The sequence below is a fragment of the Parathielavia appendiculata genome (assembly GCF_033297405.1).
Source record: "Parathielavia appendiculata strain CBS 731.68 unplaced genomic scaffold N657scaffold_10, whole genome shotgun sequence".
NCBI lineage: Eukaryota > Fungi > Ascomycota > Sordariomycetes > Sordariales > Chaetomiaceae > Parathielavia > Parathielavia appendiculata.
The window spans coordinates 25,021-51,550 of NW_026944229.1; the positions used below are offsets into that span (position 1 = coordinate 25,021).

Below are 26,530 nucleotides of genomic sequence, written 5' to 3' on the forward strand. Positions count from 1 at the left end.
ACAACAAAAACAGCAGCGCTCGAGCAAGCAGTGGATTAACCCTTCCTTAACTGTGAAAAAGGTACAGGTTCAGGAGTCCCCGAAAACCGCCAGATCGCAGAACTTCCCCCCGCAGCAAGCCAGGCTGTCAGGGGGCTACCCCCCACACCCAGACCACCATCGGGACTTTGATAAACGCCCCCAAAGTCCCGCGGCCAGGTCGGACACCCACGCCGTGATTGCCAACCGATATGGAGCCCATGTCGCCACGGGTCCGAATGAGATTGTGATTAAGTCGGAGAGGGGTTCCCAGTCCGCCAGGACATCGGTTGACCGAGAGACCAAAACAGCGCCCACCAGTGCCGACTTCAGGTTGGGAGGTATGGATACAGACAGAGCGCCTTTGGAGCAGGTGCCGCGCCATAACAAGCAAGCAGGAAGCCCTGTCGTATCGAAAGCTGGCGAAGCTCCTGTCGAGACTCCAGAGGAAGAACATAAACGTCCCACGCCCGTCGACCAGACGCCTACCATTCTTGCAGTTTCCTCCTCTCGAATACAGCTGCCAGCGAAGGAAGCATCGGCTACTGTGTTGGATGAGTTTTCCGAATCGGACGATGATGAGGATATGGACGTCTACTTTGAACGGGAAATATCCAAGACAGAAGCAGAGCTAAAGAAGCTCAAGGACGCAGTTGATAAGGTCCCGATGCGCATCGTCCAGCGATACGCGACCGCACTACACGAGGCCATGCTCAGCGTGCTCAACGACCCAGTGAGCTTGGTGGACATGGTTGGGCCCATTCCTGAGGGTTTCACATTCCCTTGCCCCAAGCCCGAAATGGAGGTGAACGACCAAGAGATGCCTGATATGCAAGTCCAGGACCAGGAGGACCGGGAGACGGCGCCGGCGACTCGCGAACCCTCAGCCATCCCGACTGTGGAAGAAGCGGATGAGAGTTCCTTACACCCGCCGGAACCCCAACCAAAGGTTGAGGAGATGGACACAGACGGCTCAGGCCTACCACCCGTACCGACCTTAAAGCCTGCGAATCCGTCGGAGCAAGACGCCGAGATGCAGGATGTTGCGGAGCTTCCGGCAACAGTGGGCCCAGCCCACAGATCCGTATCGATCAACGGCCCGGTAGACGGAGAAGGTCCTGCGCTCTTCCCACACCCATTCGACCATGCGGATATTGGAAGAAGCAGCGCGTCACCAGACGAGGAGAGCGAGGACAGAACCGAGGACGATGGCAGCATATATGGCACTGTCGAAGCCGCCAGGGAGTTCTCTGCCACACCACCTACCGAAGACTTGCCCATCTACAATGTCAAGCCTTGGTTCCAGAGCCGGCGGGTCCGCAAGTTGGCCGACAAGTCATCCGAGTTTGGCGACTTCTTCCTTGCCCACATTCGGGATCAAACCATATCGGTGACATATGCGCAAGAAGACGCAAAGCGTGACTACGCCAAGAAATACGAGTCATATCTGCGCTTCACCATGTCTGACGATCCAGCCGCCGTGAAGAGCCGCGAGTACTTCATCAGCTCCGGAACCCAGCAGGTGTCCAACGGTAAGCCGGCTAGCTCAGACTCCAAGCCTGAAGGGGGCAGAAGAGCGGCAGGCCGTTTCTCGACCGAATTGGACCTTGAGGCTGCCATTCAGGAGTCGATCCGTGAGCACCAAGAAAGGAAAGAAAGAGAGGAGAGAGCACAGAAGGAAAAGTACCGCAGCGATAAGGAGGCCGTGATTCCTGATATGTTCTGGACAGACGAGGAGAGAGAGCAAGCGTCGTTCTACGACGCATCCGGCCTGATACCGCTGGAGAAAGTGGTTGCAACCTGGCAGGTTGTGCCTCACCACATCAACTTCACCCCGGAAGAGGCCGAGCGGTTCGAGAAGGCCTACCTTGAGAGTCCCAAGCAATGGGGCAAAATCTCGAAGGAGGTGGGAGCCCGGGATCCAGGGACCTGTATTCTCTACTATTATGCAATGAAGCGCGAGCTCAACCTCAAGGACAAGCTTAAGAAGCAGCCTAGAAGGCGCAAGAAGGGCAGCCGAGCAAAGCAGCGCTCCAGCGCATTGGTGTCGGAGCTGGGCAACACCGAGAACGAGACAGAAGACACAGCAGGTCAGGACACGGGCGAGAATGGCGAGCGTAGGCGGCCGCCTCGCCGTGCTGCTGCACCAGTCTGGCCGAGCGAGGCCACGTCGAATGCAGAGTCGGACGGCGCTACTCCTGCGCCCACACCCGGCCGCCGGAGGGCCGGCACGGCGGCCGAAGCTAAGAGCGAGGCCGGTGCTGAGAAGTCGGAGAGCAAGAGAGGCGGGCGAAAGCCCCGTCAGCCTAGGGCCGACAAGGAAGCGAAAGCGCCGAAGCTACTCGCACAGGCTCCTCCTGGTGCAACGCCTCTCGCTGTCCCTGTCAAGACGGGCAGATCCCGCGCCAACTCCAAGGCCCAGGTCCCAGACTGGGCGTCGCCACAGACTCCTGTCGATCTGGCTGCCCGTATCCCCCTCTCTTACGAGGTTCCCCACCCGGCAATGCAGCCGCCGCTCCACCAGGTCCAACAAAGTCCGCTCCCCGGCCCCGATCGAGGCATGCCCTCGATATCATCTGCCATGTCCGAGGTCATGGCACCACCTTCCCTGCGTCCCGAACCGCCACCGCTGCCGCCCGCCTCGGTGCCCACATTCGAGATCTCCCAGTCAGTCGGTCCAGAGCGCATCCGTACTCCAGGACAAGCGTCGAGCTACTGGAGTGTATCAGAGACTACGGACTTCCCTGGCTTGCTCAGGGCTTTTGGCACGGACTGGGTCAAGATCGCCAATCACATGCAAACCAAGACAGCAACCATGGTACCGTGCCCGCTTTCACGTTCCAATCATTCACAACCGACTAATCCTGATCAACAGGTTAAGAACTACTATGTCCGTCAGACGAAAGAAGGGGGCAAGCCGGAGTGGGAACAGATTGCGACGGAGGCCGATGCCAAGGCTCAGAGAGGCGAAAAGCGACCGGCGCCACCAACGCCGACACAAGGACCGCGAAAGAGATACGATGTTTCGTCAACCGGGCACAGGCCCCTGGCGGCCGCCGAGCCCGATGAGACGCTTCTGACAAAGGTCGAGCCACAGAACCAACCGTTTCAACGCTTCCAGGTGCCGATTGCCCAGGCTACACCGGTTTCTCATCCGCTTGTTCAGCCTGCTCCAGTTGGCATGACTACGTCCCTAGCCACGGCTGCGGCAGCCCAGTCAACAGTCCCTGGAACCCCCGCAACTCAGACCATGTCACCGCACACTCACCCTCTCCGCCCACCGGCCCCGGCTTACACGTATCCGGAGAGGGAAGCGGAGGTTCCCGCGCAAGCCCAACAGCCTGCTCGGATTTCCCAGAAGCCCGTTTCTGCCACGGTTCCTGTGCCTCCGATCTCCGAACCCGCTCCACGCCCGGCCGCATGGGTAACAGACCTTGGCCAGCAGTTTTCGCTCTTGTCACAGGCAAAAGAAGCCCGTGACGCCCGTGACGCGCGAGAGCGACAGAGGCTGCAACTCGCACAGCGCGAGTCTCCTCGACCGGTTGAACGGGCATCGTTGCGCCTGAAGCAAGAACCCGACCAGCCGCTTCATCACCAAGAGTCATACGCTCAATTCCAGCCGCCACAGCGGCCTATCTCCACTCGGGTCGATACTACCCCTCTTGGGAGACAACCAGAGCCGGCCCGTGCTCCAGCACCTGTTCCGCAGTCATACGCACCGCCGGTTCATGCACAACCTGTGCGCAACATGATTGTCGAATCAGTTCCAGGGCCGCAAGTCTCACACATGCCGCCAAACGAATTGCCTCTGTCAAGTATGCAACGACAGCCGCCCGTGTCGATGCAAGAGCAATATGGTGCAGTTCCGGTGTCTGCTCCTCCCACACCATCCCACCCCCAGGCTCAGCCTCAGCCTCCACCTGCCCCCTCGCGCGCTCCAGAACGCAAAGTCAACATCATGTCGCTGCTCAACGACGATGATCCGCCTCAGCCTAAAAGAGTAGCAGATGTACCATTGGTCAAGAGAAATTCAACCCCTCAGCCCCAATCTATGGCTCGCCAACCCCCTCCGACTTCTGCGCCGCTGCCGTCACGCAGGGAAGTCGATCAGGGATACCCGTATGCTCGCACCCCTGCTCCGGCACCGCAATCAACAATTCCACCACTCAAGCCGTACCACACCCAATCACCGCAGCCGCAACACATGCGGGTGCCGAGCACCGGGATGGCATCGAGTGTGGACGCGGCAGCAGATGCCCAGCGCGACTACTACGCCCGGCATCCGTATCCGTCTCAGCACTCCGTCGGTGCGACAAAGTCGCCCCAGACACGAGAAGCACATCACTACGCGCAGCATGGGCAGCACGTTCAGCAGCACCCCCAACCAACCCAAATGGGGTACCAGGGGCAGCAGCCGTACCAGCCGTATCAAGTTAGTCAACCGCACACTGCATCTCCCACAACACAATACGCGCCGCATCCGTCCATGTCGAGCAGACGGGAGCCGCAGCCGCCATCTGGTCGTGAGCCGTGGCCACAACAGCAACCGCAGCCTATGCATCAACACCAGCAGCTCCCGCAACAACTTCCGCCGCAGCAGCAGCAACATCATCATCACCAGCACCAGCCGCATCCGTCACAATCAGGCTGGCCGCCGTCGCACCAGGCACCCCCCAAGGCGGCGCAACCTGTGCCAGCGCAATCGGCATGGGGCGCTCAGCACGGCGGCGTCCAAGCCAAACCCGCAGCCAGCAGTCCTCATCCGCCTCAACAACACCATACTTGGCCAACCTCTGGGCCAAACCATCCACAACCTCACCCCCTCAGCCTCCGCGATTCCCGGGGGTCGTCGGTCTATGAGTCCCAGAGCCCCACTGCAGGTATGCCCCATCATCCGCACCACCAACATCACAACTCGCTCGGCGGCGGACGGTACGCCCCAGGACCCCAAGATGCAGTACGGCGAGGCGAGCAGCAGCACATGCCGCAACAAGCCGGCCAGCCGCCCTACGCGCGGTACACCAGTACCCCCGGCCCCCCCGCCCAACAGGGTAGGGAATCTGTCAGGAGTTTTACTCCTGTCTCTGGAGGGGGGTTTGACCACCGTGGGCCGCCTCCGGGACCACCCGGTCCTCCTCCGTCACAGCAGCAGCAGTCACAGCCGCAGCCACAACAACAGCAGCAACAGCAACAATACATGACGCAGGCGCAGCAGCAGCAGCAACAGCAGGATCTGTTGAGGGATCAACACATGCGGGAGGCGCAGATGAGGGAGATGCAGGGGCAGAGGGATCCCAGGGATCATCAGAGTGGTGGGGGTGGAGGCGGGGCCATTCTAGGGAGACAGCTACGGCCTGGAGTTGAAGGACAGGGACCCCGGAATGCGCCGCCGGGCGCGGCTGGGTTGTATGAACAGTACTCGTGAATGGGTTGGTTTTGATGCTCTCGGGCCTTTCGTTTGTGTGGGAAGGGCGGTGGCTGGGAATCAAACCACGGAGTTACTGGTGAATTTTGAGATGGATGTTATGATGTTCATGTTGGTTATAAAGCAGGTAGATGGGCGGATGCGGACAGGTTGGGTGTGATGCATTGCAGCCGGTGGGTGGTTGCCCTGGATGATGGATGGATGATGGATGGGTGGGTGGGTGGTTGTATGTCCGGGATAGAGGAATTTCTTGTGTGAAAACATGAGTCTTGTATAGGCGATCAAATATTGATGGTTTTGATTCAGCACTTTTACCGTGCTTCGTGAGAGAGTGGTCTGATGAGGCATGACAGTATGGCGAGGTGAGGTTCCTCCTTCCTACCCACCCGCAGGTGTCTCAGGGCTTTCACCTTGGCTTTGTCAACCTCCAGCCTTGCGTATGTGGTCACTAACGATTTGAAACCACATAAAGCTCCGTTTTTGTAAAGCTCCTGTCTCCTTCTCGTCTACCGCAGGCTGGATGGGGCCAGCGAAGCTATCGAGACACTCCACCACGCATGGCACCGGACATATCCACGTATCAAAAACCATGAGAAAATTGTAGTTGTATCTGGCCCTCTGAGTGCTAGAATACGCCGTTTATTCTGTAACGTTTCGTCCCGCCCAGGATATGTGTTCTACCTTCCCAGGCCATCTATCGCTACCGGTCAACGGTTGCCGTTGACTTCGTCCGCCTCTATCGATGTCCGCAGAACACCATACTAGCATCAACATCAAAGCCCGGCCCGCACTTCTGCCTCCGCTCAAGTCTTAATCTTCGCGTAGATGAGCTCCTCAAACTCCTTCATGTATGCCCGCGCCGTCGGATCTGCCGGGGGGTTGATCTGCGTGCCAAAAACACCACACACGCCCGCCTCCCGGTCAATGAACTGCCCGACTGTCAGCAACCGATCTCCAATTCCTCTTGCGTCGTCACGGCAGGACTCACCCAAGACAGGTTCCACGCGCCACTCCACTGCACGAACCCCTTCTTCCTGTACTCGTGGTTGTCGCTGTTGGTCAACAAGCCGCCCGCGCTCCAATCATAGTCGACCCCTTCGGGGATATGGCCCACAGCCCAATCGGGGTCCTCGAGGGCCTTGTGCAGCGCCTCCTTCTCCTTGGGAGGCAGCAGCGGCTCAAACAGGAGCTTTGCGTACTCTGGGGCCAGGATCTTGCCATCATCCATCAGGAGCGAGTACAGCACCTTCATGTACTCGCCCATCCCCCCAAAACACCCCTCGCCGCCAAATGCCTCGTTGTCGTTGTCGTACTCCGCCTCGGGCATAGCCACCACCTTGCCCGTCTGCTTGTCGCGCTTCGACATGCCCGCCATCACATCAACCGGCGGCGTGCCGAACCGGCCAGGGTGGAACGTGATGCCGCCGTGGGGGACACCAACCTTTCTCAAGACATTGTCGTGTAAGAAATCGTCGAAGAAGGCGCCGGTCATTTTTTCGATGAGCCGGCCCGCCCAGTCTAGGCCGCTGCCATAGACCCACCCCTCGCCGGGCTCAAACAGCAGCGGATAGCCGAAGCGCGAGTCGACCGAGCGGCCGCCCGACAGGGGGCTATGCCGCAGCGGGATTGGCAGCGGAAAGCCCGTCGCCTTGGCCCACTGCATCAGGCGTTCGTCCAGAAACAGGTAGCCCGTGCCGGCCGTGTGCGTGAGCAGGTGGCGCAGCGTGATGGGCAGCGTGCGGGGCTTGAAAGTGGGCTTGCCGGCCTCGTCGAAGCCCGTCAGGATGGGCTGCTCCTCGAGCGTGGGGAGGTACTGTGTGACGGGCTCGTCGAGCTCCAAGACGCCCTGCTGGATGAGGTTCAGGAGGCAGAGCGCCGTGAGAAGCTTGGTCATGGAGGCCATGGTCAGGAGAGTGGTCGGGGTGATGGGCGGCGCGCCCTCCTCGAGGGACGTCTGGCCGACGCAGAAGCTGTAGTCTATCTTTCCTGCCGTGACCGTCAGTAAGTGGTGGATGTTTTGCGCAAGGGAGGGCAGTTCCATACCAGATTTGTCACGCGCAAGCATGACAGCGTTGGGAAGGTCGCCATTCTCGACGGCCTTCTTGAGCTTGGCCTCGAACTCGGGCGTCATTGTGTATCGTGAGATGTGTGGCTAGTGCTGTGTTGTCTAAGTCGGACACGGAGCAAACAGGCAAGAAGAACGATGAGTGATGTGAAGGAAAAGCGCAAGGTTCAATGAACGGAGAAGAGAAGGTGGGAGATAAAATACAGGCGATCGCCTGCCCCTCCTTCCTACCACATGCCTTCCAATCCAGGCAATGACGCTCTGCCTCGCAACCTGTCCTTTCCACTGCTTACACGATCGGGGTTTCCTGGCAACCTAGCAGGTTGAATCCGAGCGAGCCCGCAATTAGTAAACTGAAAAGGGTACCGAGGTGCCGAGTGCGGGGATCAAACGGCAGATCCTGCCACTTGAACCCCCCAGGTCTCGCCCCTCAGTCCAAGGTAGGAGCATCGAGACACAGCAGGTACTTGCGTGTCACATTGCTGACCAATCCAGGGGTAACACGATCGATCACCAGTGCACTTGCTCATCCATGACCAAAGATACAGGACGGGTGGGTACGAGTGGGTGAGACAAGCGCCCTCGGAATGGCCACTGCAGAAACAAAAAAACCGAACAGCAAAGGACAGTGGGTATAATCCGCAACCGCGCGCCGCCTACAGCAGAAAACCCGGCGCATCATGTGAAACATCAAGCAAAGAGGGACAGAATCCTCCCATCATCCCATCAACATAGCCCTAACCAAGCCTCACTCCTCACTCGCCGCCTCCGCCGCGCCATTGACCTGCTCCCCTCCCGCCTGCCCGCGGTCCCCCTCCTCACCGACCGGGTTCTCCGGCACGATCCCATTCTGCCTCTCCCACACCTCCCTCCGAATCCGGTCATCCTTGGCCTTCCTCGCGCGCTCCACCTCCTCCACGCCGCCACTCTTCTTCAGCTTGCCCTCCTCCACAAAGTTGACCAGCTCCTTCTTGAGCGGGTTCTCCCTCCGCCTCTCAAGCTCCATCCTCCTCAACTTTTCGGCCCGCTCAATCGCCTCGAGCCTATTCTCATGATTCGGCTGCAGCGCCCTGACCTCGCCCAGCACGCCCTCCTTGGCCGCGCTGGGATCGACGAGCGCCGCGTTCTCGCGGATCGAGTTCAACCCTTTGCTGAACTGCCGTGTGGCGATGATCGTCCCGCCAGACGACCCGGTGCCGCCGGCGCCGGCATCCTTCATCTGCTCCTTGGTGGCCTGCTCAACAAGCGCAAACGTCTCGGACGCCTTTTCGAGGTCGTCGCGCAGATCCACAATGAGATCCTCCACCAGCCGCAGCTCGTCGCGGCCCTGGCAGACCTCCTCGAGCTCCTTCTCCCAGATCTTGGTCCACACGGGCTTTTCTCGCTTCATGTAGTCCTCCATCTTACTGAGCTCCTTGGTGAGCAGGGCAATGTCGCGCGAGACGGCCTCGAGCTGACGCGGGAGCGGGCGTACGCCGCGGTGGACGACGTCCTTGCGGAGGTCCTCGACCAGGTCCTGCAGGTCGTCGACTTTGTTGACGAGCCGGTCGCTGTCGGCATTGAGCTGCTTGCGTCCGCTAATGACGTACGAGTGGCCGGCACCGCCCTCGACGTCGGGCACCGCAATGTTGGCGGCGGCGACTTTGACGTTGTTGGCCTTGGAGCGGAGAGCGGACATGGAGCCTTGAATTTCGGATTGGAAGTTGGAGTAGGTTTGCCGTAGAACGGCGAGGTCGCGGCGCAAGCTTTGAATCTCGGAGAGCTCGGCAGCGCTGACTTTACGCACTGCTGACGCGGGCCCAGCCTGCTTCGGGGACTCGACCGGTGCTGCCACAATGGTCGGAGGGGCGGCGGCCAGCCGAGCCACGTCCTTAGCTGTCTCCTGCTGCCGTTCCGATACCCTCTGCAGGGCGGCACTCTGATCGTCAACGTTCTGCTTCATTTCTGATATCATCTTCTTCAGCGAACCGAGACCGTCGTCGATATGTCTCTTGACCTCGTCCAGCTGCTCCACGTTGAGCGCCAGGACGGTGCGGTCTTTGATGTCTGACAGGTCCTCCAGTTCATGCCGCACGCCAGACACGGGATCCTGGATGTAGATGTCCGGCAGGTCGGCGCCGTTCTGCTGTGTATTCCATGAGAACTTCTCGATAAAGGCCAACTGCAAACGCCCGATCGATAGCTCCTCGTAGCCCCCAGAAAGCACAAATTTCTTGACCTTGGACTTGTACTGGAGAAAAAGAGTCAACTCCTTTGTTGCCGGGGGCGTCTCGGTGAAGGTGCTTGGCGGTTTATCAGGGGTTGTGGCACGCGCGACGGGCGGCGCCGGAGCTGGCGCTGGTGTGGGGGGCCTTTCCGGCTCCACGTCCTGCACCTCGATCATTGGCATAAGATCGGAAGGCGGTCCAGTAAGGGTGGCGCTCGGCCGAAATGCCTCGTCCTCCCGAGGCCCAGGCAGTTCGGGGCGAGGGGTGGGGCCCTCAGCGGGCAGCTCCTCGGGCTCCTCCGAGACGCGGCTTGGAACCCGAATGGGTGAGGAATCCAGATTTATACGCGACTGGCTGGAGGTGTTGCGCTTGTGTTGGACCGTATCCCCCCTCGCTTGCATCGCCCGCATCGACTCCCTGATCTCGCCGCGTCCTCGGTTCGGTATGGGGGTCGGCTGTGGCGGGAGCATGGGAATACCGCCAGGCTGAGCGCCGAGATGCTTTGATATCTGATATGCCGAATATCTCCGTGATGCCCGCCTTTCGAGATCACCTCCCCTTTGCAAAGCAGCGAGAGCGCTCTGCTGCGAAGCCTTGGGTGGCGGCGGTGGCGGCGGGAAGTTATCCAAGCTGCTCAAGTCGCCTGCCGAAGGCCCAGAGGGAATCGTCTCGTCGCCCGGGTAGGGAGGGAGTACCGGAATGTTCTGCATCGTGTTGCTGGAAAGACTCGACTGCTCCGAGTTCATGGAGCCGCGGGACTGATCGCGCTGTAGAAAGCGCTTGGTCGGAGAGGGCGCCGCATTGCTCCGCCCGTCGTCTCGCATACTTTCTGGCCGATACCCTTCCGCGAGACCCTCGTTCAACATAGCGGTAAGCCCAGAGTTGGCGCTCCCCATGGTGCTGGTGCTGGTCGTTCGGGAGGGGACAGGAGGGTTGGCGGCGGTGGCAGCATCGCCAGAACCGCTCGCTGCAGGCGCACTGTCTCTCTCCCGCTGTTGTCGCTGTCTTAACCTGGTCTGCTTCCTCTTCAGCCCATGGAGAAGGTTGATGATGATGTCGCGGATCTTTGGAAGGTAGCGCTCCAGGCTTTCCGGGCTCGCCTCCTGGCTCAACGTGGCCTCCAAGATGTTCCTCAGCAGCTCCGGCACGTTTCCAAGATCGGAGGTGTCAACGTTGATGGCGGTAAAAGCACGGCAGGCCATGTTGAACTCGTAACCAAGGCGCACGTAGACATCGGACACCTGGGTGTCGGTGGCGTTCCCTCGAGACCATTGTGTGAGGGTTTCTAGCAGTTGTTTGGTAGCGACAAGGAGGTGTGTTACGCTCTTCTCGATCTGGGAGAGGGGGACCGAAGTACTTCCTGATGACTGTTTAAACGTCATCATTAGCAACAACACTTTAGATTGACGGCTGTAAATGCAAGCATGGCGGCAAGGCACCAGACTCTGCGCCCTTGTCGGTTCGCCAACATGCACAGGAGACGCCGTCGGCCGGATAGGGATCTGTATGGTAATAGGGAACCGGATATGCGAACTCACGTTGGCTCGTCTCGTCCCATCTGGTCTGCTGCCACTCCCAGTCCCACTTGCGCTCGTCGGCTGCATTGATCGTGAAGACGCCGAAGAGCGAGGCGCAACAGGACGGTTGGTGCCGACGCCGACGGCGGGGGACATGGATCGTGGAGGAACATTTGGGGTTGGTCCCATCTCAGCGCCGGGCGACCGACGCTGCGAACTTCTTGTGGAATTCATTTCCGTTTCTCCCGGCGGAGTTTGTTGCCCAAAACGTGGCTTCGCCTGCTGTCTTGCCGTTTGCCTCGTGCTGATGCCCGATCCAGTCCCAGTTATGCGATATTTGAGTGTCTCGGTCGATCGAACTCCGGATTGGAAATACTCGGGAGGCTGGGTGGAAATGATGGGGCACCCGGTGCGCCGACTAGCCGCGAGTCTTGATTCTGATGCCCTGCCTTTCGAGTGCGTTCAGGAACTAACCGGCGGTCACGGGTAGCACTGGCGACTCGAGGTTGCCACGGTTGAACTCACGTCTCTCTCGTCTTGGAAGACGGCGGAGGTTCCCACTTTCAGGTGTGGTTGGCCATGGCAAGTCTCCACCGAGGCTTCGATGGAGTCACCGGACCTTAGCTGAAGCCAGGCTGCGCTTTTCCAAAAGCGGGACCGCCCCGGGGCAGGCTGCGGTGCCAACCACCGAGCAGGGGCTGAACGGACAACTGCTTTTGAGTTCAACCCATGACTTTCCACTGCCGCAAACCTGGAATAGTTTCAACAGGCTTCCCAGTCCTAACCGTTGAGACTCCTGGTCATCATTTGTTGGAATTATTGTACCTAATTCCAGCCCCTTCAGTTTCTGCCGTTCTCACCACTACGCCATACCTCCTGCTCCCGTCGCAGGTCGTTCGAAAAGCTTCCGATGCCGCAGCATCGGCTCCTGTTTGAAGCGCCGATACATCTGGTCAGCTGCCAAACAAACAACACAGATGGCACTCCCACTCCCGAAGCGATTCCCACCTGTTCATAGTGCTGTCGCCACCGCACTGGCGCGCGTTGTGTTCCCTGCCCTTGAGAACACCTCCTGAGACCTCCGGCCCAAACGACCTCCGGACAGTGATCCGCGTTCATGCTCCCTGAAAGGGTTGGATGGGCAGCTGAGAAGCACAGCTGTGAAAGCAACTCGCGACTTCCTGTATTTGCCGGTAATGCTAGATTATGTCTGGTGGGAAGGAACGTCGGTTCGTCAATCCAAAGCGGAAGGCACGAAATCCTATAAGCACCCCTTCCCCCTCTCCCTCAATCTTCCTCCACTCCTCCAGTTTGTCCCTTTCATCTTCTCTTCCTCCTCGGTCAAGTCGCAGCAGTACACTTATATTCGCGCGTTCCTCCATCGGGCGGGAAGTCACAGGCGTAGGAAAGCGGGTTGGGAACAGAAATCGAAGCATCCGACGATAAGCAGCATATTCATATGGGATCCTGCACGCGCATGACTTTGGCTGGTTCCACATCACAATCGGAACCGTGGGGAGGTGTTTGGCTGCTTTGGCCAGCTTCGTGGTTTGGCAGGGCTGTCAAGTTGCCAGTGCGGCGTGCGAGTGACGCCTGAGCGCAGGGAGGGTGCCACTTCTCAACCTTCGCCCTCTGACACCGAGACAATCATTTTTGGCCCTCGCAGCCCAAGTTCTACCACTGGAAATATTTTCTCCTTTGCCATTCTCTCCTTCCTGCAGAAAAGTCGGAATCTGAACTCGGTTTTTTGTGACACAAATCCAGGGACACCGGCAGGTTGCCGAAGGGGCCAGGCCTCTTGCTGCAAGCCATCTTGTCTCGCTATGTCATTGCGTAGTCCAAGGGCGGCGTTTTGTTGCCCATCCACTCTCCAATCATCTTACACAGCCTCGGAGGTGCGTTCGAGTCCGATCACCGCCGTCCACGCGTTCAGTGGGCCGCCGCGGCTGGGAGCAGCGATGACTCTGCCCTGGACGGGAACCCGCACTGCATTCCCGATGCCCCGAGCGAGAGATTCTCGTGCCAAAGCAAGGTTGTCTCGATGATGCTTCCAGCCATCCGTTTCCTAGAGGACGAAAGCATCTGCTTGGCTTGGTTTAAAGAGAGGGCCGTCGTCCGTCTGTGCCCATCTCTCCTTTCTTCCTATCCTTCTCGCAGTCAGGACTCACTGAATACAAGCTAGCCGCCTCCCAAGACGTAGGTACCATCACACTCGCTCATCCAGAAACTTCACTGTACGAGGCGATCAACAATCTCTCCTCAAAATGCAACTCCAATCCTCCGTCTTCCTCTCCGCACTCGTGGCAGGCCTTGCCACGGCACAAGCGACCACCGACACCATCGCCATCACCGCCTCGAGCACAACCACGGCGAGCAGCAGCAGCACCAGCCTCTTCCTCCCGGGCATCTCCTCCTCGTCGACAGCAACCGATTCACTCACCACCACCACCACGACGCTCGCCACGTCCACCGCCCTCACCCACTCCACAACCACCCTCACGGGAACCGCAACCGCCACAGACCTGACACTCACCACCACCACCACCGGCGGCACTGGCACCGCCTCCTCCGCCGTGCAGGAATCCCCCACCCCTTCCTCCTCGGACTCCTCTGGTGATGACGAGCACAAAGACCACACCAGTGAGGGCGGCACAAAGTCCACCACCAACCGCCCGGCGAGCAGCCCAACCTCGCTCAACGGCGCCGCGGCGACTCAGGCTCGGTCCCAGTTTGGGGTGGCTGTGCTGGCGCTGGCCTTTGTCGCTGGATTGGGGCTTTAAAACCAACCAATGGTGAAGTCCCACTCCATTCCGGTCGCGGTTCTTTTCCGGTCTACCTGCTTTAGGGGTTTCCTGTTGAAAGGGAGAGTGAAGTGGGGCTGTTGGGTGAGACATTACATTTGCGATGGGATGGTGGCTGGAATGAGGGAGGGAGGGCCACCGCCACTTTGGGAATTGGGGTTTTGGGTATTGGTATGGAAAAAGCTGGGTTAACTGTTTTGTCTTGTTGTTGCTGGTGAGGTTGGGAAAAGGGAAGCGGTATGACGGCTGCTCAGGCAGTTGATTGAAGATCGTTAGCCACAGTGCTCTTCACTGGTTGTTGCCCATCTGGCTTGTGAGTCCTAACTTGGCTGGGGCTTCAAGTTCTGAATGACACATTCCTCAGCTCACAGTAACCCTGTCCACTTGCATCTGACTGCAGCATGCTAGGTAGTAATCTGATTCCTTCTTGACGCTGGTGCTCGAGGCTCGCGGTAGCTTTGTGTCCATATCCGTTTGCATCCTGAGTTCATCAGAGGCACCTTGACTGGGGTAAGCCATGCTTGCCAGACTTTAGGCTGATTGTTGGGGCTCTGTCAGCTGAGGTTGTTCTCATATGGTTAGCAATGTGCAAACTGCGGGTAAGTGGTTGCTGGGCAGTCGCCGGAATGTAGATCTTCAGCAACTTTGCACCCAGGTCTACATGCCCAAGGAAGCTAGGAGACTCTCGCCACACTGCTACCTCAAGACAGCGCGGAGCTCATCGACCGGCAATGCGAGCCAACGGCAACGAGATGGTCGGGGGTTTGTGATGCAGCGTCTCAATCCTGGGCACCTCCAGTGGGGGAACAGAAATGGAGGGAGCTTGAAGAGCCCTTCGAGGGAAAGGCTACATGCTCCTTTGGCGTGAAGGCCCTGGGTGGATGCCTACCATGGCGCAAATTCTGCTGGAAGGTAAAGAGGACAATCCTTTTCCTAGGAGATAACCACGGTAAGAAGAACCCCAAACAAAAAGAACAAAAAGGAAATGTCGGTTGGATCCGGAGACAAGTCGGCAAACGGCACGCTTCCTAAACGTACCCTAATCCATGTGGTGGACAATAAGGTAGGTAAAGGTATGGAGTAAGGTACCTTGCGGTTCGCACGGGAATTTCAGCTTCTTCGTGTCCCACCTGGAGGCTTCATATTCAGGCAATCATCCGACATTGACAACAAAGAAAGCGTCCTGAGAACTGTTCCCCAAGGCTACGGATGTCTGCTAAGCAGGTCAGATGGCCTCATTCCAGCTTGAAAGCTTCCTAACTCCGTACTCACGGGGATGGATGGAGCCAGAGTGATTGAAAAGAAGCAAATCACGTGGGGTCCCTTTGACCACCCCAGCGGATGCCAAGGCTGGCTTTTTGCTGAAACAGTGCTAGCGGCTGGGCGGGATCCCGTCAAGCTGTGACCCTTGTTGTTCCGCAAGGCCAGCAAATTGCCTCAGACTGACAGCTGGTGTTTGAGGAGCTTCCCGTTGAACATTGCTCATCAAGATCCTGAGAACGACCACGGGTTCGTTTGGTGAGGCATTCACGGTGCTATCCATTGTGGATTTGCGCACGTTGAGCATTCGGTCACTGAATATATTCGCTCCGTCTGCATTTCCTCTTCGCTTACGGTAAGTACCTTAAAGGTTCTGCTGCTGGCTCGTCATTCTGGTGCAACACCTTTCTACATTACCTACCATACGGATCCGTAGTTGTATACTTCCCCGCCCAACGAGAAGCCCGCGGGACATCCGGTTCCACAAGAACGCGTCCGAAAAAGTACCAGCACCCTATTTCTTTCCTCTGCATCACCCTTCTCCTTCCTTCCAGATCCTCAAAATCGACTTCTTAAGGCTTGGCTATACACAAACTTTCATTGCCTACTTTACTGTGGTATTGAATCATTCAGACCACTTCTTGCGCTAGGGAGAGTCGAGCCACTCGGCAAGAGCCCCCAACCATAAGCTGCAAGCAAGCGGGGACCAACATCGATGTCCCTGTTGTATGCCTCAGCCTGGAGAATCAGTTGGCCATCCTCATTGTCACACGCTGAAGCTTTTGACAGCGAAATTCAGCGACCCAAGTATCCTACCTTAACGGTAACTCAAAAATTGCAACGTGCGTGGCAGGCTGTCGTGACGCAGGGCCTTGCCGAGTTTGATGCAAATCAATCGGGTTGTTGCTGTGCACTCGCTCGACGCTGCCCCAGCACGCAGCCAACCAGAGCTCGGTTCACCCAATTCGTACAAACTCCCTTTCCCTCTGCCGTTCCCGCACTTCTCCCGCCCGCAACCCTCTTTCCCCAAAAGTCTGGACAGCTGCACCACCGAGTGCCCACCGGCAGAGCACAGGAACTATGGACGATCGATCGACAGCCTCAAAAACCGCCGTCGCATCGCCTTCGCCGTCCAGTGCCCACGACATCAAATCGCCTACTTCCCGCCCTCTGTACAGCAGCAAGCTTGGCGACCAGCGAGCGAAGGGTCCGGAGGCCACAGCTTCGCCCCCGACTGCGAGGTGAGACACGAGACGCTTCCATTTTCCATTTTCCATGCAATCAAATCCCCAACTTTTTTTCTCGCAAGGGGTCTCGCACTTCACTTCCCCGCCAACAAAAACAACATCCCAGGCCTTTCACCCTTTGCCTTTTTTCATGCACTTTCCTGCCGCTTGCAGCGCCAATCGCGCACGGGTCGCAGCTCTTCGCCGTCTGGCATTGGCATTGCCTGTCCGGAGTGACGGGTCGTAGCACACGAATTGATTTGACTGACGCCCGCACAGACAGGCTGCTGTCCAGCAGAAGGCGTGGACTTCAAACAGAAACCCCATTACCGGCCGACCGCAAACTCCCCAGAACAAGCCATCTGTGACGAGCTCCTTCCGCGAGGTTAGTCGGCGTTTTCTTTTCCTGTCATTTTGGATGTCGCCATCAAGGTTGCAACAGCTCCACCAAGCGGACTTAGCACACGCGCATTCTTTGACTACCCGCCCCGATACGCGATACATTGATTGGCGAATCGCTCGGCACTTGAGCTAACATCACCCTCACAGGGCCAGAGAGTTCGCATTGCTCTCGCCTCTGGTGCTGAATTCGAAGGCATCTATAGCAACGGGCCCGACCCTTCCAGCTGCCGTCTGAGCATGGTGCAGCAGAAGAAGCTCCCGAGCTCGACAGAAATCGCAAACGGTGCGACCAGAAGAGAACAGCCCACTATGAGCTTTCAACGGAGCGAGATTGCGGACGCCCGCGTTATCTCCAGCAACATCAAAAACGATGTCAGGGCCCCGAACGGTAGGCAGTGACACCCCCCCACCTCCCCCTTCATGTGCTGACGTTTCGCACCAGGTAACCGGCCCACCTTCCGGACAGATGCTGCGATATCCAATTCGAGACTCGGCAACGAAAGGACCTTGAAGGCCTGGGTGCCCGATGCCGGTTACGAGGTCGACGGGTCCCTGGAAAAATCCTCCGCCGGCGGCGGCGCGTGGGATCAGTTTGCTGAGAACGAGCGACTGTTCGGTTTGAAGACCGACTACGACGAAAACATCTACACCACGGCCATCAATAAGAGCCACCCGCAGTATAAGGAACGGCTGGCGGTTGCGGAGAGGAAGGCGCGTGAGATTGAGCGCAGTGCTCCCACCACCGCACATGTCGCCGAGGAGCGTATTATGGACTTTGTGGGTGGAGACGACCAGAGAGACGAGGAAGACAAGTACGATCCATTCACTTGGCGGAGTAGCACGATGTTGACCCCTTCCCAGGTACAGCGGCGTGCGTCGACAGGATTTCCCGCCTTTGACGGGCCGGGAAAACAAGTATACCCCTCCGGCTCGCCGCGCGCCCACGGGCCAGGCTTCTGTTAAGGGCGTTCCGGTCGATCCCGCCATTATTTCGTCACAGCTCAAGACCACCCCCGCCCCGAAGCAGCCGACTCCGAAGCCCGCGGAGGCCAAGAGCCCAAGCACAACAGAGAAAACCGTTACGCCTGTTGCCGAGAAACCCGCAGAGCCCAAGCCGAGCGCAGGCGCGGCTGAAGTGAAGCCGACCGAGACCAAAGCAGATGCCTCTTCGGGCAGTAAGACGGCTGATGCCAAAGATGCGAGCGGCGTTCGGCCGCCAGCCACCACCAAGCATGCAGCAACGCAAGGCAAGGTCGGCCCTGTCCCAAGCGCAGCCTCCACTGTTGAACGGGACGTGCTGGTTTCGTTCAGGACCTTCGCGTCTACCCAGAGGTTCATGGCCGAGAAAGTCAGGACCTCCAAGGCCAAGGTCGATAAGGAGGTCAAGTTGACCGAGCTGAAGAAGTTCGCAGAGAACTTCAAGCTCTTCACCCCTGTCCCACAGGACCTGATTCCCATCATAGCGAAAGACCCTGTCAAGCAAAAGCAAATTCAGGAAAAGGCAGATCGAAACATACAAGAGTTGGCGAAGCAGAAAGAGGCGGCTGCGAAGGAGAAGGACGCTGCTGTGGCAAAGGAGACACAAGCCAAGACCAGCGCCGAGCAGTCTGGCGCGTCTACACCGGCCGGAACGGCTGACGTGCGGGGCAGTTCTCGCCCTGCTGGGCCGCAGCACACGGGCTCGGCAACGGGCATCCCCGGCCGCCATCCCGGCGCCCGCTCCTCGTACAACCCTCAGTCTCATTACCAGTACAACAGAAACAACCGCCCGCCGCCACATCTCGCCCCTCAAAACCCGCCAACTGGCAACCTGGCACAGAGGCTGCGGAATGTGGAGCAGCAGAAGCTGCAGCATCCTCATCTTGCCCAGCACCCTCCTCCGGATATGCGCCTTCCTCCCACCGGCCCCGCAAACAGTATCGACCCGAGCTTTGGCCGCCGGATCAGCGCCGTTCCCCCGTCTTACATGGGTCCTAAGCTAAACCCCAACAGCCACGAGTTTAGACCCAACGCATTTGCACAGCCCTTCAACCCTGCCATCCCTAGCCAGGGCTCTTCTCCTCGCTCCTCGGTGAACAACATTGCCGAGACCCCTGTGCCCCCGCCCCCCGTCAAAGGCCAGCTCATCCGGCGCAAGACGAGAGCGGTGGACGTCAAGAAGTGCTTCATCCTGTCACACATTGAGAGCATTCAACCTCCGCCGGGCCGCAATTGGGACGACAATGACGGTCTCAAGCCGTCCTTCGATACCCTGCCGACTTGGCGGCAGCTCCAAGAAGAGACTGAGGCGCCAGACTCCACCATGCACCTTACGTACAAGGAGTATTTCGAGCGCCTGCCGCTGTCCAGCGCCGCCGTGGCCACGCCCAACCCGTCCCACGTCATGCCCCAGGTGGCGCACCAGCATCAGCTTCCCTTTCACCTTCAACACGGCGCGCAGAGCCTGGCACCCCGCCAGTCGCCTCATATCCCGCCGATGCAGATGCACGCTGGCCAGCACGGGCACGTGCCCCACGTGCCCTTTACCGGCCCGGACGATCATAGGATGATGCACTCCAACTCGGCACAGTCTTTCGCTTCTCCTAGAATGGGACCGGTACCGATGGCGTATCCTCCGGCGGTCAATGCTCCGGTGCAGATGCCGTACGGTCAGCCGGTGATGCAGCCGTACATGAATGCCGCCCCTCAGATGGGCCAGTTCCGCAGTTTCTCGCACAACCCGCAGTTCATACCGCAACAACCCCACCACATGGCGGCGCCCATGATGGTTCAGCAGGGGTTCCTTCCCGGCCCAAATGGCATGGTGGCCGCAGGGCCAATTTACCCCGCCGCCCAACCGCACTTCATACCCGCCGGCGGCGTACCCCCGCAGCCGGTGCCTGGGTCCAACGGGTTCCCCAGTCCCGGCCGACCCGCGGCGCCGATGATGGTGCATCAGGGCTCGCACCAGGGCACACACCAGGGACAGCAAGCCGTGTATGGCATGAGCCCAGGCATGCCGTACCAACAGCCGGCCTACACGCCACAGCAACCCCAGGGCAAGTTTTCGGGCCAGAGGCCCCAGTGAGCAAACGCTTGCTGCCAAACACACATAACCTGCATAGATTGTGTTGCGGTACCTGCCCTGCCTGCCTGTCCACTCTGTTGTCCGCCGGCCGGCCATCTGAACCGTGCTGTTGGGGTTATCTCACTCGTTTTCGAGCCCGATGATGACACAATGATGGGGTTCAACTTGGCCTAGCTACCTTACTTTGTCAGGTTTTGCTGGTTGTCGGTCGTTTGCCGAGGTGGCTGGCTTTAGAGTTGGCCTACCTGTGTGGCAGCGAAGAAAGTGTTGCCTCACCTACCCAACCCAACGTCGCGGCCCAGCCGAAGAGCGAAATGTTTCACGTCGAGCACAACCGGCGGCAGATATCTTCTGCGGGCAGGGCGGAGTTGGCGGAATCAATGGAAGGGATGGGGAGGGGAACAAGCGGAGGGAGGGTATGGTTGGATGGTAGGAAGACCACTACCCGCGGTGGCATGCACATCAGCAAGCAATGGAGCGGCAGAGAAGCAGCAAAGGCCCATGAGATGATGAGAGAGGTCTGAGAGGAGGCAGGATCACATCATAACATACCTAGCTTTTTGCGCTCCCGTTATGAATTGAGCCAGCTGTTATAACACACCACACCGACCCAACAACGAATAGGACGTGGGTTGCGGCGAAATCTGTTGTTGCTTTGTTTCAACTGGTCGACCCTCCCCTTCTCCCCCCAGAGAAATTATGCATTAATTCTCTGCTGCCGGGCTGGATTGGTGAGACTAGACCGGACTGCACTCTCAACAGTTACCTCCTACCTTGCATGAGCGGGATCTGTCAGTTCAATCAGTGTTCAGTTGTGTGATCACCTGAGAGATGATGTCCCGTATGCCGGACCGGTAATTATCTTGTTTTACATGTGTGTCTTTTTTGCTTGCAGGTACCCGCTCTATCCTGATGTCAGGAGGCGGAATGGGCCGGCCCAAGGCGCAAGGGTGCGGGGTGAGGTGAGAATGGGAGGAGAAAGACCGGGGGAAGAGCAGAAGGAGAGATGGATATAGCACAAGGCAACAACTCAACCTGACGAGAACGAGGTTGGACCCTTGAGGGCAGATTGGAAATGACCCAGAGGAGGGGGGAAGGCGGAGACTTGGAGATTGGGCTGCTTGGCAGGGCATGAATGCTTCGGTTGGCGAGGACGTAGCGGCTGGAAAGAGGGATATGGGGGATGGTGGTGGTTATGTGGGACAGGCTGGCTGGAAGAAAAAGGGGGTGGGCCTTTTGAACAGGATGGAAGTGTGATGGAAACGGCTGGATGAGCATGACGAAGATTGGCAGAAGTTTTCTCTAGGAGTTACCGTAGGCCGGCTGAAGCAGCCTTGGGGTCACGTCACGAATACCTTTGCCATCCAGACGCCGCCATGTGGATATGCTCAAACATTAGAATCCGACGAGGCAGCTGGCTTGCGTACGTGTCTGGGGCTAACTTACAATGCCAAGCAGCGTCTTTCCTGGGCCCATCATCTGAACGACATTGGACTTCCTCTTAATCGAGAAGTGTTGAGGAGCAAGGTCCGCCCTGGACGCCACCAAAGTGGATGATTGAGCAGCAGGAGCTTGAGTTTTGAAGTTGCTGGGGCATACAGATCCACTACGTGTGTATGCCCACAGATTTTCGTTCACGTCGTCTGGAGAACTAACTCCCATTGATGGACCATACAGCCGAACCCGGATGATAGCTACGGTATCGGGATTGTGGTGTTTGATTACAGGGAAACCTGATTGAAACGTGGCGACGGTGGCGCGGTTGGCCGTTTCGGGTTTCTGCCCAACATCTCAAACACTGCGAAGTATTCGTTGTCACGTAAATGAGCGTTTTATTACCACGGTGCCTCCCCCTTCCCTATTGTTGTGGACTTGAAGTACGGATACGAGAGAGGCAAACGGCATGAAGTTGGCTTTTCGTAAGCTCAATGTGGAAATGTGCAGGACGGTGGCAGTGTGGTTGGCTCTCCATTGTGGCGAGAGAATCGGCCTTTCATTAACATGATCGAATGAGCTTTATGGGGAACTCTGTTAACGTTGCATGAACGTTGAGGAATCCACGCTGGGTCCGCTGGCTTAGGGCTGGGATCAGGGCTGGACGGCCTAAGGTACGGAGGTAGTCATCACAGGTTTGCAGAGAAGGTACCGTAGTTCGTGATGCTGATCTGAAAAAGGCTCCACAAGTGATCTTTGCAATTCGGGAAATGTGCGAATGGGAGAGTCGGCTTGAGATCCGGTTCTGGCTTCTTCAAAGATCGGACTCGGAAAATTCGAAGTCGGTTGGTGGCGAGCTGTTGGCTGTAAATTGCCTCGAGATTGCTCCCCTCGGTCTGGCCTGACTGGTGTTGTATTGGCGATGAACGGCCTGGAAGTCAACAGTTTTATTGCATGAATGAGGATTTGCAAACCTCCGAGAAAGGTTGCGGTCGGTTGGTCTTCGGGCAATTTTTCGAACACGCAAGGTACGCGGCAGAGGATTTAGGCTGCCTTGTAACGTTGATTGTCCCTGACTAGTCGGTGGGCATTCCGGTGTCCGCGGGAGGGCATGTATTGTTGCTCCCTTCAGTGGAGGAGCAGTTCGGGATCACAGGTGCGACATTCGTCAGCCCGCTCCTATTATGGGCCCTGGGTTTCCGAGTTCCTGGTTTCTTCTGCGGCTCTGTGTGTTTCAAGTCCGTTGATTGTTTGTTTCTCGTCCCATCTTCCACTCCCATCTCGGTCCGATCTCTCAGCCGCCGCCAGCCGCTCAGGGAAGGAATACATCCGTATGCATGACCGGCGGTGGCGGTTTCGTAGTTCAAGTTGCCCTGGCTGAACTCCTGGTCGTCGAGGTTTGCCTACAGTGGAGCATGGCGAGGCGGATTTTGTTCAGCACAAGCAGTTGCTGGCGGGGCTCGCCGGGGCTGCCGCAGCTGACTTGGTTACGTAAACAATGAGGGGAAGTAAAACCAGGTGCCAGCACCGCGGGCAGCAAGCAAATGGGAGGCACGCAGACCTTTTTATGGTTCCGAGTCGGATAAAAGACACATGGCTATTTTGGCAACCTTCATCCCTATTCTTTGCTCCTGTCGTCCTACCGTAGTTGCCGCTTCGCTATTCTCGGCAATTTGTCTTCATGTGTGTCAGTTACTCGGCAGTTCATACGTTCATAACGAGATGCGTGTCTGTCTTCAATCATCTGACTCCATCCAAGTAAGGTACGGTGAGGCCAAATCGGGCGGGTGCGTGGTTGCATCTTGACGTGGTCTGCAAGCCTGCGGTCGCCTGCCTCGTGCTGATCGCTGGACTGTGAAATGTACTGTGGTAAGGTAGTGGGCTTTCGGATGAGACCCAGCCAACTGGTTGATGGGTACCTCCGCAAATCGTCCGAGTCGAACCGATGGCGGCAGTTGTTTCTCCCTCTGACAGTAACGTTCCAGGCGTCGAGTGCGAGGGGACATGACTGGATGTCACGACGTGTACAAGTCCCACTCGGGAATGGCTGGGCTGCGTACGGTGGATTTGGGACTTCGTTGTATGTAACGGGCGGAGGCCAGCATAAGAACTTTTACAAAGCCCGATCCCATGTTGGCAGCCGCGTGCGACGAGAGTGGGCCTGGAATTGCGAGCAAACACCGGGTTTACCGTCAAGCTGGGTCCGTTGAAAAGAATATGATTGATGTGCTTGAACTTCAGACAGCCGAGGAGGCATGAGTCGACGGCGGCCAGTGGAATGGCCTGCCAAGCGCCGCAGTGGCACGGCGGAAGGGGATTGCTGGGCGCGACTGGGGTGCCCATTGCGCGAGGGGAAGGGGGCTGTGTTTCAAGTTCATGCGTTCGGCCAGGCGGCGGCTGTGGCCGGCTTCCCCAGGATCTGGCCTGACCACCACGCAGCTGGCCCGCTCCCTCAGCCAATTAGACTCTGTCGGAACCTGCGCAAGCGTCCAGGCACCTTCGGTTTTTGATTGGCTGACAGTCTCTGAACCTTGGCAAAAGTGGGAGGGAAGTTCTTCGCTCTGGATTTCCTTGCCCCTTTTTTTGGGTCCGCGATCCATCCTGGTGGTGTGCTTTCCCCGATCTGCGATTCGGCCAACGTCGAAATGCCTCTGGCAAGGGGCTGTCAATTGCTCCACTGAAAGTGCCGACTGGCAGAGGGACAGCCAAAGGTTGGGCTAGTCATCGGCGCAGGTGTGCCTGTCACCTGTCACACCAACGCTTTTTCGTCTCACCAGTCCTGTCCAAGAACGCGGCACGAGGGAGATCCCAACTGACAATGAGCCATCACTGGATAATCCAGTGCAGCTCAAACTGGCCGCGCGGCTGGCCGCCATCACGCTTGACCTGTGATTGTGGTTTGTAAGTTAGGTGTACCTATGTACGGATACAATGGAAAGGAGCAAGGAGCAAAAATTTGCCCGGCATTCTGGGCACTCTCGGTCGACTTGGCCCCGGCTAGTATGATGGGCAACGAGCATGTATCAAGGCACCAATGTGTTGTCGTTGGGCAGTGGAAAAGAAGAACAACGAGGGCCACATGTGTCTGGCGGCCAGTGGCCCTCGCAGGCCTCCCCTGTCGTCCCGTCCCGGCGAATTACCCACAACGGGAGACCACAGGGCACAGTCACTTTGGACGGCTTGGCTTTCTGGGACCTTGGGACGAGAGAGATGCTGTCCACGCGGTGGCGTTCGAAACATGCCTCCGCTGTCCTAACCTACCCGGCTCTGCCGTCCAATCATTCAGGAACCGCCGGGGGGGAGCAGAAACATTCAGGATAAAGAGGGCCCTCCCCGCCCTTTCTGGTCTGCTCTTTTTGATTCTTCTATTTCTTTAACCACGGCATCGCGCCTCTTGTCTCTCCTTCAGTTCATTCGAACAACAACAGCTCCCGGCACGGGCATCATTGTCTTTTTTCGCTTCCCATTGTTCTTCCTGTCCGGTCCTTGGAACCGCTTTTACCACACAATTTTGAGCCAGGCGCTTTTCGATTGTGATTCCACTCGCACAACAAGGCCATTGTCCGACTCTGCTTTTCAGCATCGACAATAGCGACAACACAACAACAAAACCGCCCATTCATTCCTTCTGTGGCTCTTCGAGCAGCGCTCGATAAAAAGATATCGCTCCTGGTCTGGCCTAGAGACCTTATCACTCCCTGAAACCCAAAACTAGCCCAACCGGCATCTTGAGCGCGCGATCGCACGAAACATCTAAACATCCACAATCAAAATGTTCTCCAACGGACTCACCACCGGCGTCCTCGCCGTCATGCTTGCTGGCTGCCAACTCGCCGCCGCCCACATGTGGGTTTCGAACCCGCCTCCCTTCCGGTCCAAGAACAACCCCAACGCCAACCCCGCCCAAATCGACTACAGCATCACGGCGCCGCTCGCCGCTGACGGCTCCAACTATCCATGCAAGGGCTACCACTCTGACTTCGGCACCGCTGCCGGCAAGTCCGTGGCCACCTATGCCCCCGGCCAGGCTTACGAGTTCACCCTTGAGGGCGGCGCTCCCCACGGCGGCGGCTCGTGCCAGGTCAGCTTGAGCTACGACCAGGGCAAAACCTTCACCGTCATCCAGTCCTTAGTTGGCGGTTGCGGCTTTGCGGCTAATTACAAATTCACCATCCCGGACGATGCCCCCCAGGGCGAGGCCATCTGGGCCTGGACCTGGAACAACAACATTGGCAACCGCGAGTTGTACATGAACTGCGCCGCCGTCACCATCGGCCCCGGCAGTGCCAAGCGTGATGTTGAGGAGGAGCGCAACCTCACTCAGCGCGCCACCGCCGCCTTCTCGTCGCGCCCCCAGGTCTTCCTCGCCAACATCAACAACGGCTGCACCACCACCGAGGGCAGCGACGTCCAGTACCCGAACCCCGGCCCTGATGTCGTTACCGGCGGCAGCAAGCTCGCCCCTCCCGTCGGTAACTGTGGTGCTGGTGCTGGTGCCGGTGCTGGTGTAGGCACTGGTTCCGGCAGCGGCTCCGGCAGTGGAAGTTCGTCGAGCTCCGCCGTGCAGGCCACGGTCGCTCCCACCTCCACTGTCGCGCCCGCTCCGTCTTCCAGCGCTGCCGCCTCCAACACCGGTCTTCCTGGTGGCGTCTTCATCACTGTCCCCGGCTCGAGCGCTAGCGCATCCGCCTCCGCCACCGCGACTCCCACCACCCTCGTCACCGCCACCTCTAGCGCCTTGCCCGCAGCTACCCCTGGTACTGGCTCCGGCACTGGCTCCGGCTCCAGCTCCGGGTCTGGTAGCGCTACTGGCGGCTACCCCGCCGGCACCGCCTGCACCTCGGAGGGCGCCTGGAACTGCATCGGCGGCACGTCGTTTCAGCGCTGCGCTAGCGGCACCTGGTCTCCCGTGCAGGCCGTCGCCGCCGGCACCACATGCAAGGCAGGCGAGAGCGCCACCCTCTCCGTCGAGGCTGCCGCCAGCAAGAAGCTTCGCCGTCGCTTCCGCGGCTCGGCCAAGCTCATCCTCGCTTAAGCGCACTTTATGCTTGTCAGGATTGGGTCCGTCTTGGACAAGACGGTTGCCAGCCTGTTGGGACTTTTTCTTC

At 58.3% G+C, this 26,530-nt stretch overlaps 6 protein-coding genes across 6 annotated transcripts; 4 read left to right on the plus strand and 2 right to left on the minus strand.

Annotated features, from left to right (window-relative positions):
* Positions 1-604: 604 nt before the first annotated feature.
* Positions 605-5,443, plus strand: N657DRAFT_576958 (uncharacterized protein; the record flags this gene model as incomplete). The annotated part of the gene is made up of 2 exons (XM_062789221.1): positions 605-2,836; positions 2,894-5,443. 2 exons carry the CDS (start codon positions 605-607, stop codon positions 5,441-5,443), a joined length of 4,782 nt encoding a protein of 1,593 aa, XP_062645529.1.
* An 803-nt stretch (positions 5,444-6,246) lies between these two features.
* Positions 6,247-7,574, minus strand: N657DRAFT_576692 (beta-lactamase/transpeptidase-like protein; the record flags this gene model as incomplete). The annotated part of the gene is made up of 3 exons (XM_062789198.1): positions 6,247-6,372; positions 6,432-7,429; positions 7,487-7,574. The coding sequence occupies 3 exons, from the start codon at positions 7,572-7,574 to the stop codon at positions 6,247-6,249; spliced, it is 1,212 nt and encodes a 403-aa protein (XP_062645530.1).
* A 682-nt stretch (positions 7,575-8,256) lies between these two features.
* Positions 8,257-11,388, minus strand: N657DRAFT_657318 (AIP3-domain-containing protein; the record flags this gene model as incomplete). The annotated part of the gene is made up of 2 exons (XM_062794800.1): positions 8,257-11,082; positions 11,254-11,388. The coding sequence occupies 2 exons, from the start codon at positions 11,386-11,388 to the stop codon at positions 8,257-8,259; spliced, it is 2,961 nt and encodes a 986-aa protein (XP_062645531.1).
* A 1,594-nt stretch (positions 11,389-12,982) lies between these two features.
* N657DRAFT_94835 (uncharacterized protein) lies at positions 12,983-14,310 on the plus strand. The gene is made up of 2 exons (XM_062797611.1): positions 12,983-13,349; positions 13,411-14,310. Exons 1-2 carry the CDS (start codon positions 13,274-13,276, stop codon positions 14,010-14,012), a joined length of 678 nt encoding a protein of 225 aa, XP_062645532.1. The 5' UTR covers positions 12,983-13,273; the 3' UTR covers positions 14,013-14,310.
* Positions 14,311-16,013: 1,703 nt separating this feature from the next.
* N657DRAFT_95197 (uncharacterized protein) lies at positions 16,014-20,145 on the plus strand. The gene is made up of 5 exons (XM_062797612.1): positions 16,014-16,534; positions 16,799-16,904; positions 17,069-17,309; positions 17,364-17,733; positions 17,783-20,145. The coding sequence occupies exons 1-5, from the start codon at positions 16,374-16,376 to the stop codon at positions 19,986-19,988; spliced, it is 3,084 nt and encodes a 1,027-aa protein (XP_062645533.1). The 5' UTR covers positions 16,014-16,373; the 3' UTR covers positions 19,989-20,145.
* Positions 20,146-25,194: 5,049 nt separating this feature from the next.
* Positions 25,195-26,457, plus strand: N657DRAFT_576750 (lytic polysaccharide monooxygenase; the record flags this gene model as incomplete). Its single annotated transcript, XM_062789207.1, has 1 exon — positions 25,195-26,457. One exon carries the CDS (start codon positions 25,195-25,197, stop codon positions 26,455-26,457), a length of 1,263 nt encoding a protein of 420 aa, XP_062645534.1.
* Positions 26,458-26,530: the final 73 nt, after the last annotated feature.

Bases quoted from the DNA above. Each gene is read 5' to 3' on its own strand.
- N657DRAFT_94835 (XM_062797611.1), top strand. From the start codon at position 13,274: ATGATGCTTCCAGCCATCCGTTTCCTAGAGGACGAAAGCATCTGCTTG. The intron at 13,350-13,410 runs GTCTGTGCCCAT...ACTGAATACAAG, and splicing joins TAAAGAGAGGGCCGTCGTCC to CTAGCCGCCTCCCAAGACGT.
- N657DRAFT_95197 (XM_062797612.1), top strand. From the start codon at position 16,374: ATGGACGATCGATCGACAGCCTCAAAAACCGCCGTCGCATCGCCTTCG. The intron at 16,905-17,068 runs GTTAGTCGGCGT...TCACCCTCACAG, and splicing joins TGACGAGCTCCTTCCGCGAG to GGCCAGAGAGTTCGCATTGC. The intron at 17,734-17,782 runs GTACGATCCATT...ACCCCTTCCCAG, and splicing joins CAGAGAGACGAGGAAGACAA to GTACAGCGGCGTGCGTCGAC.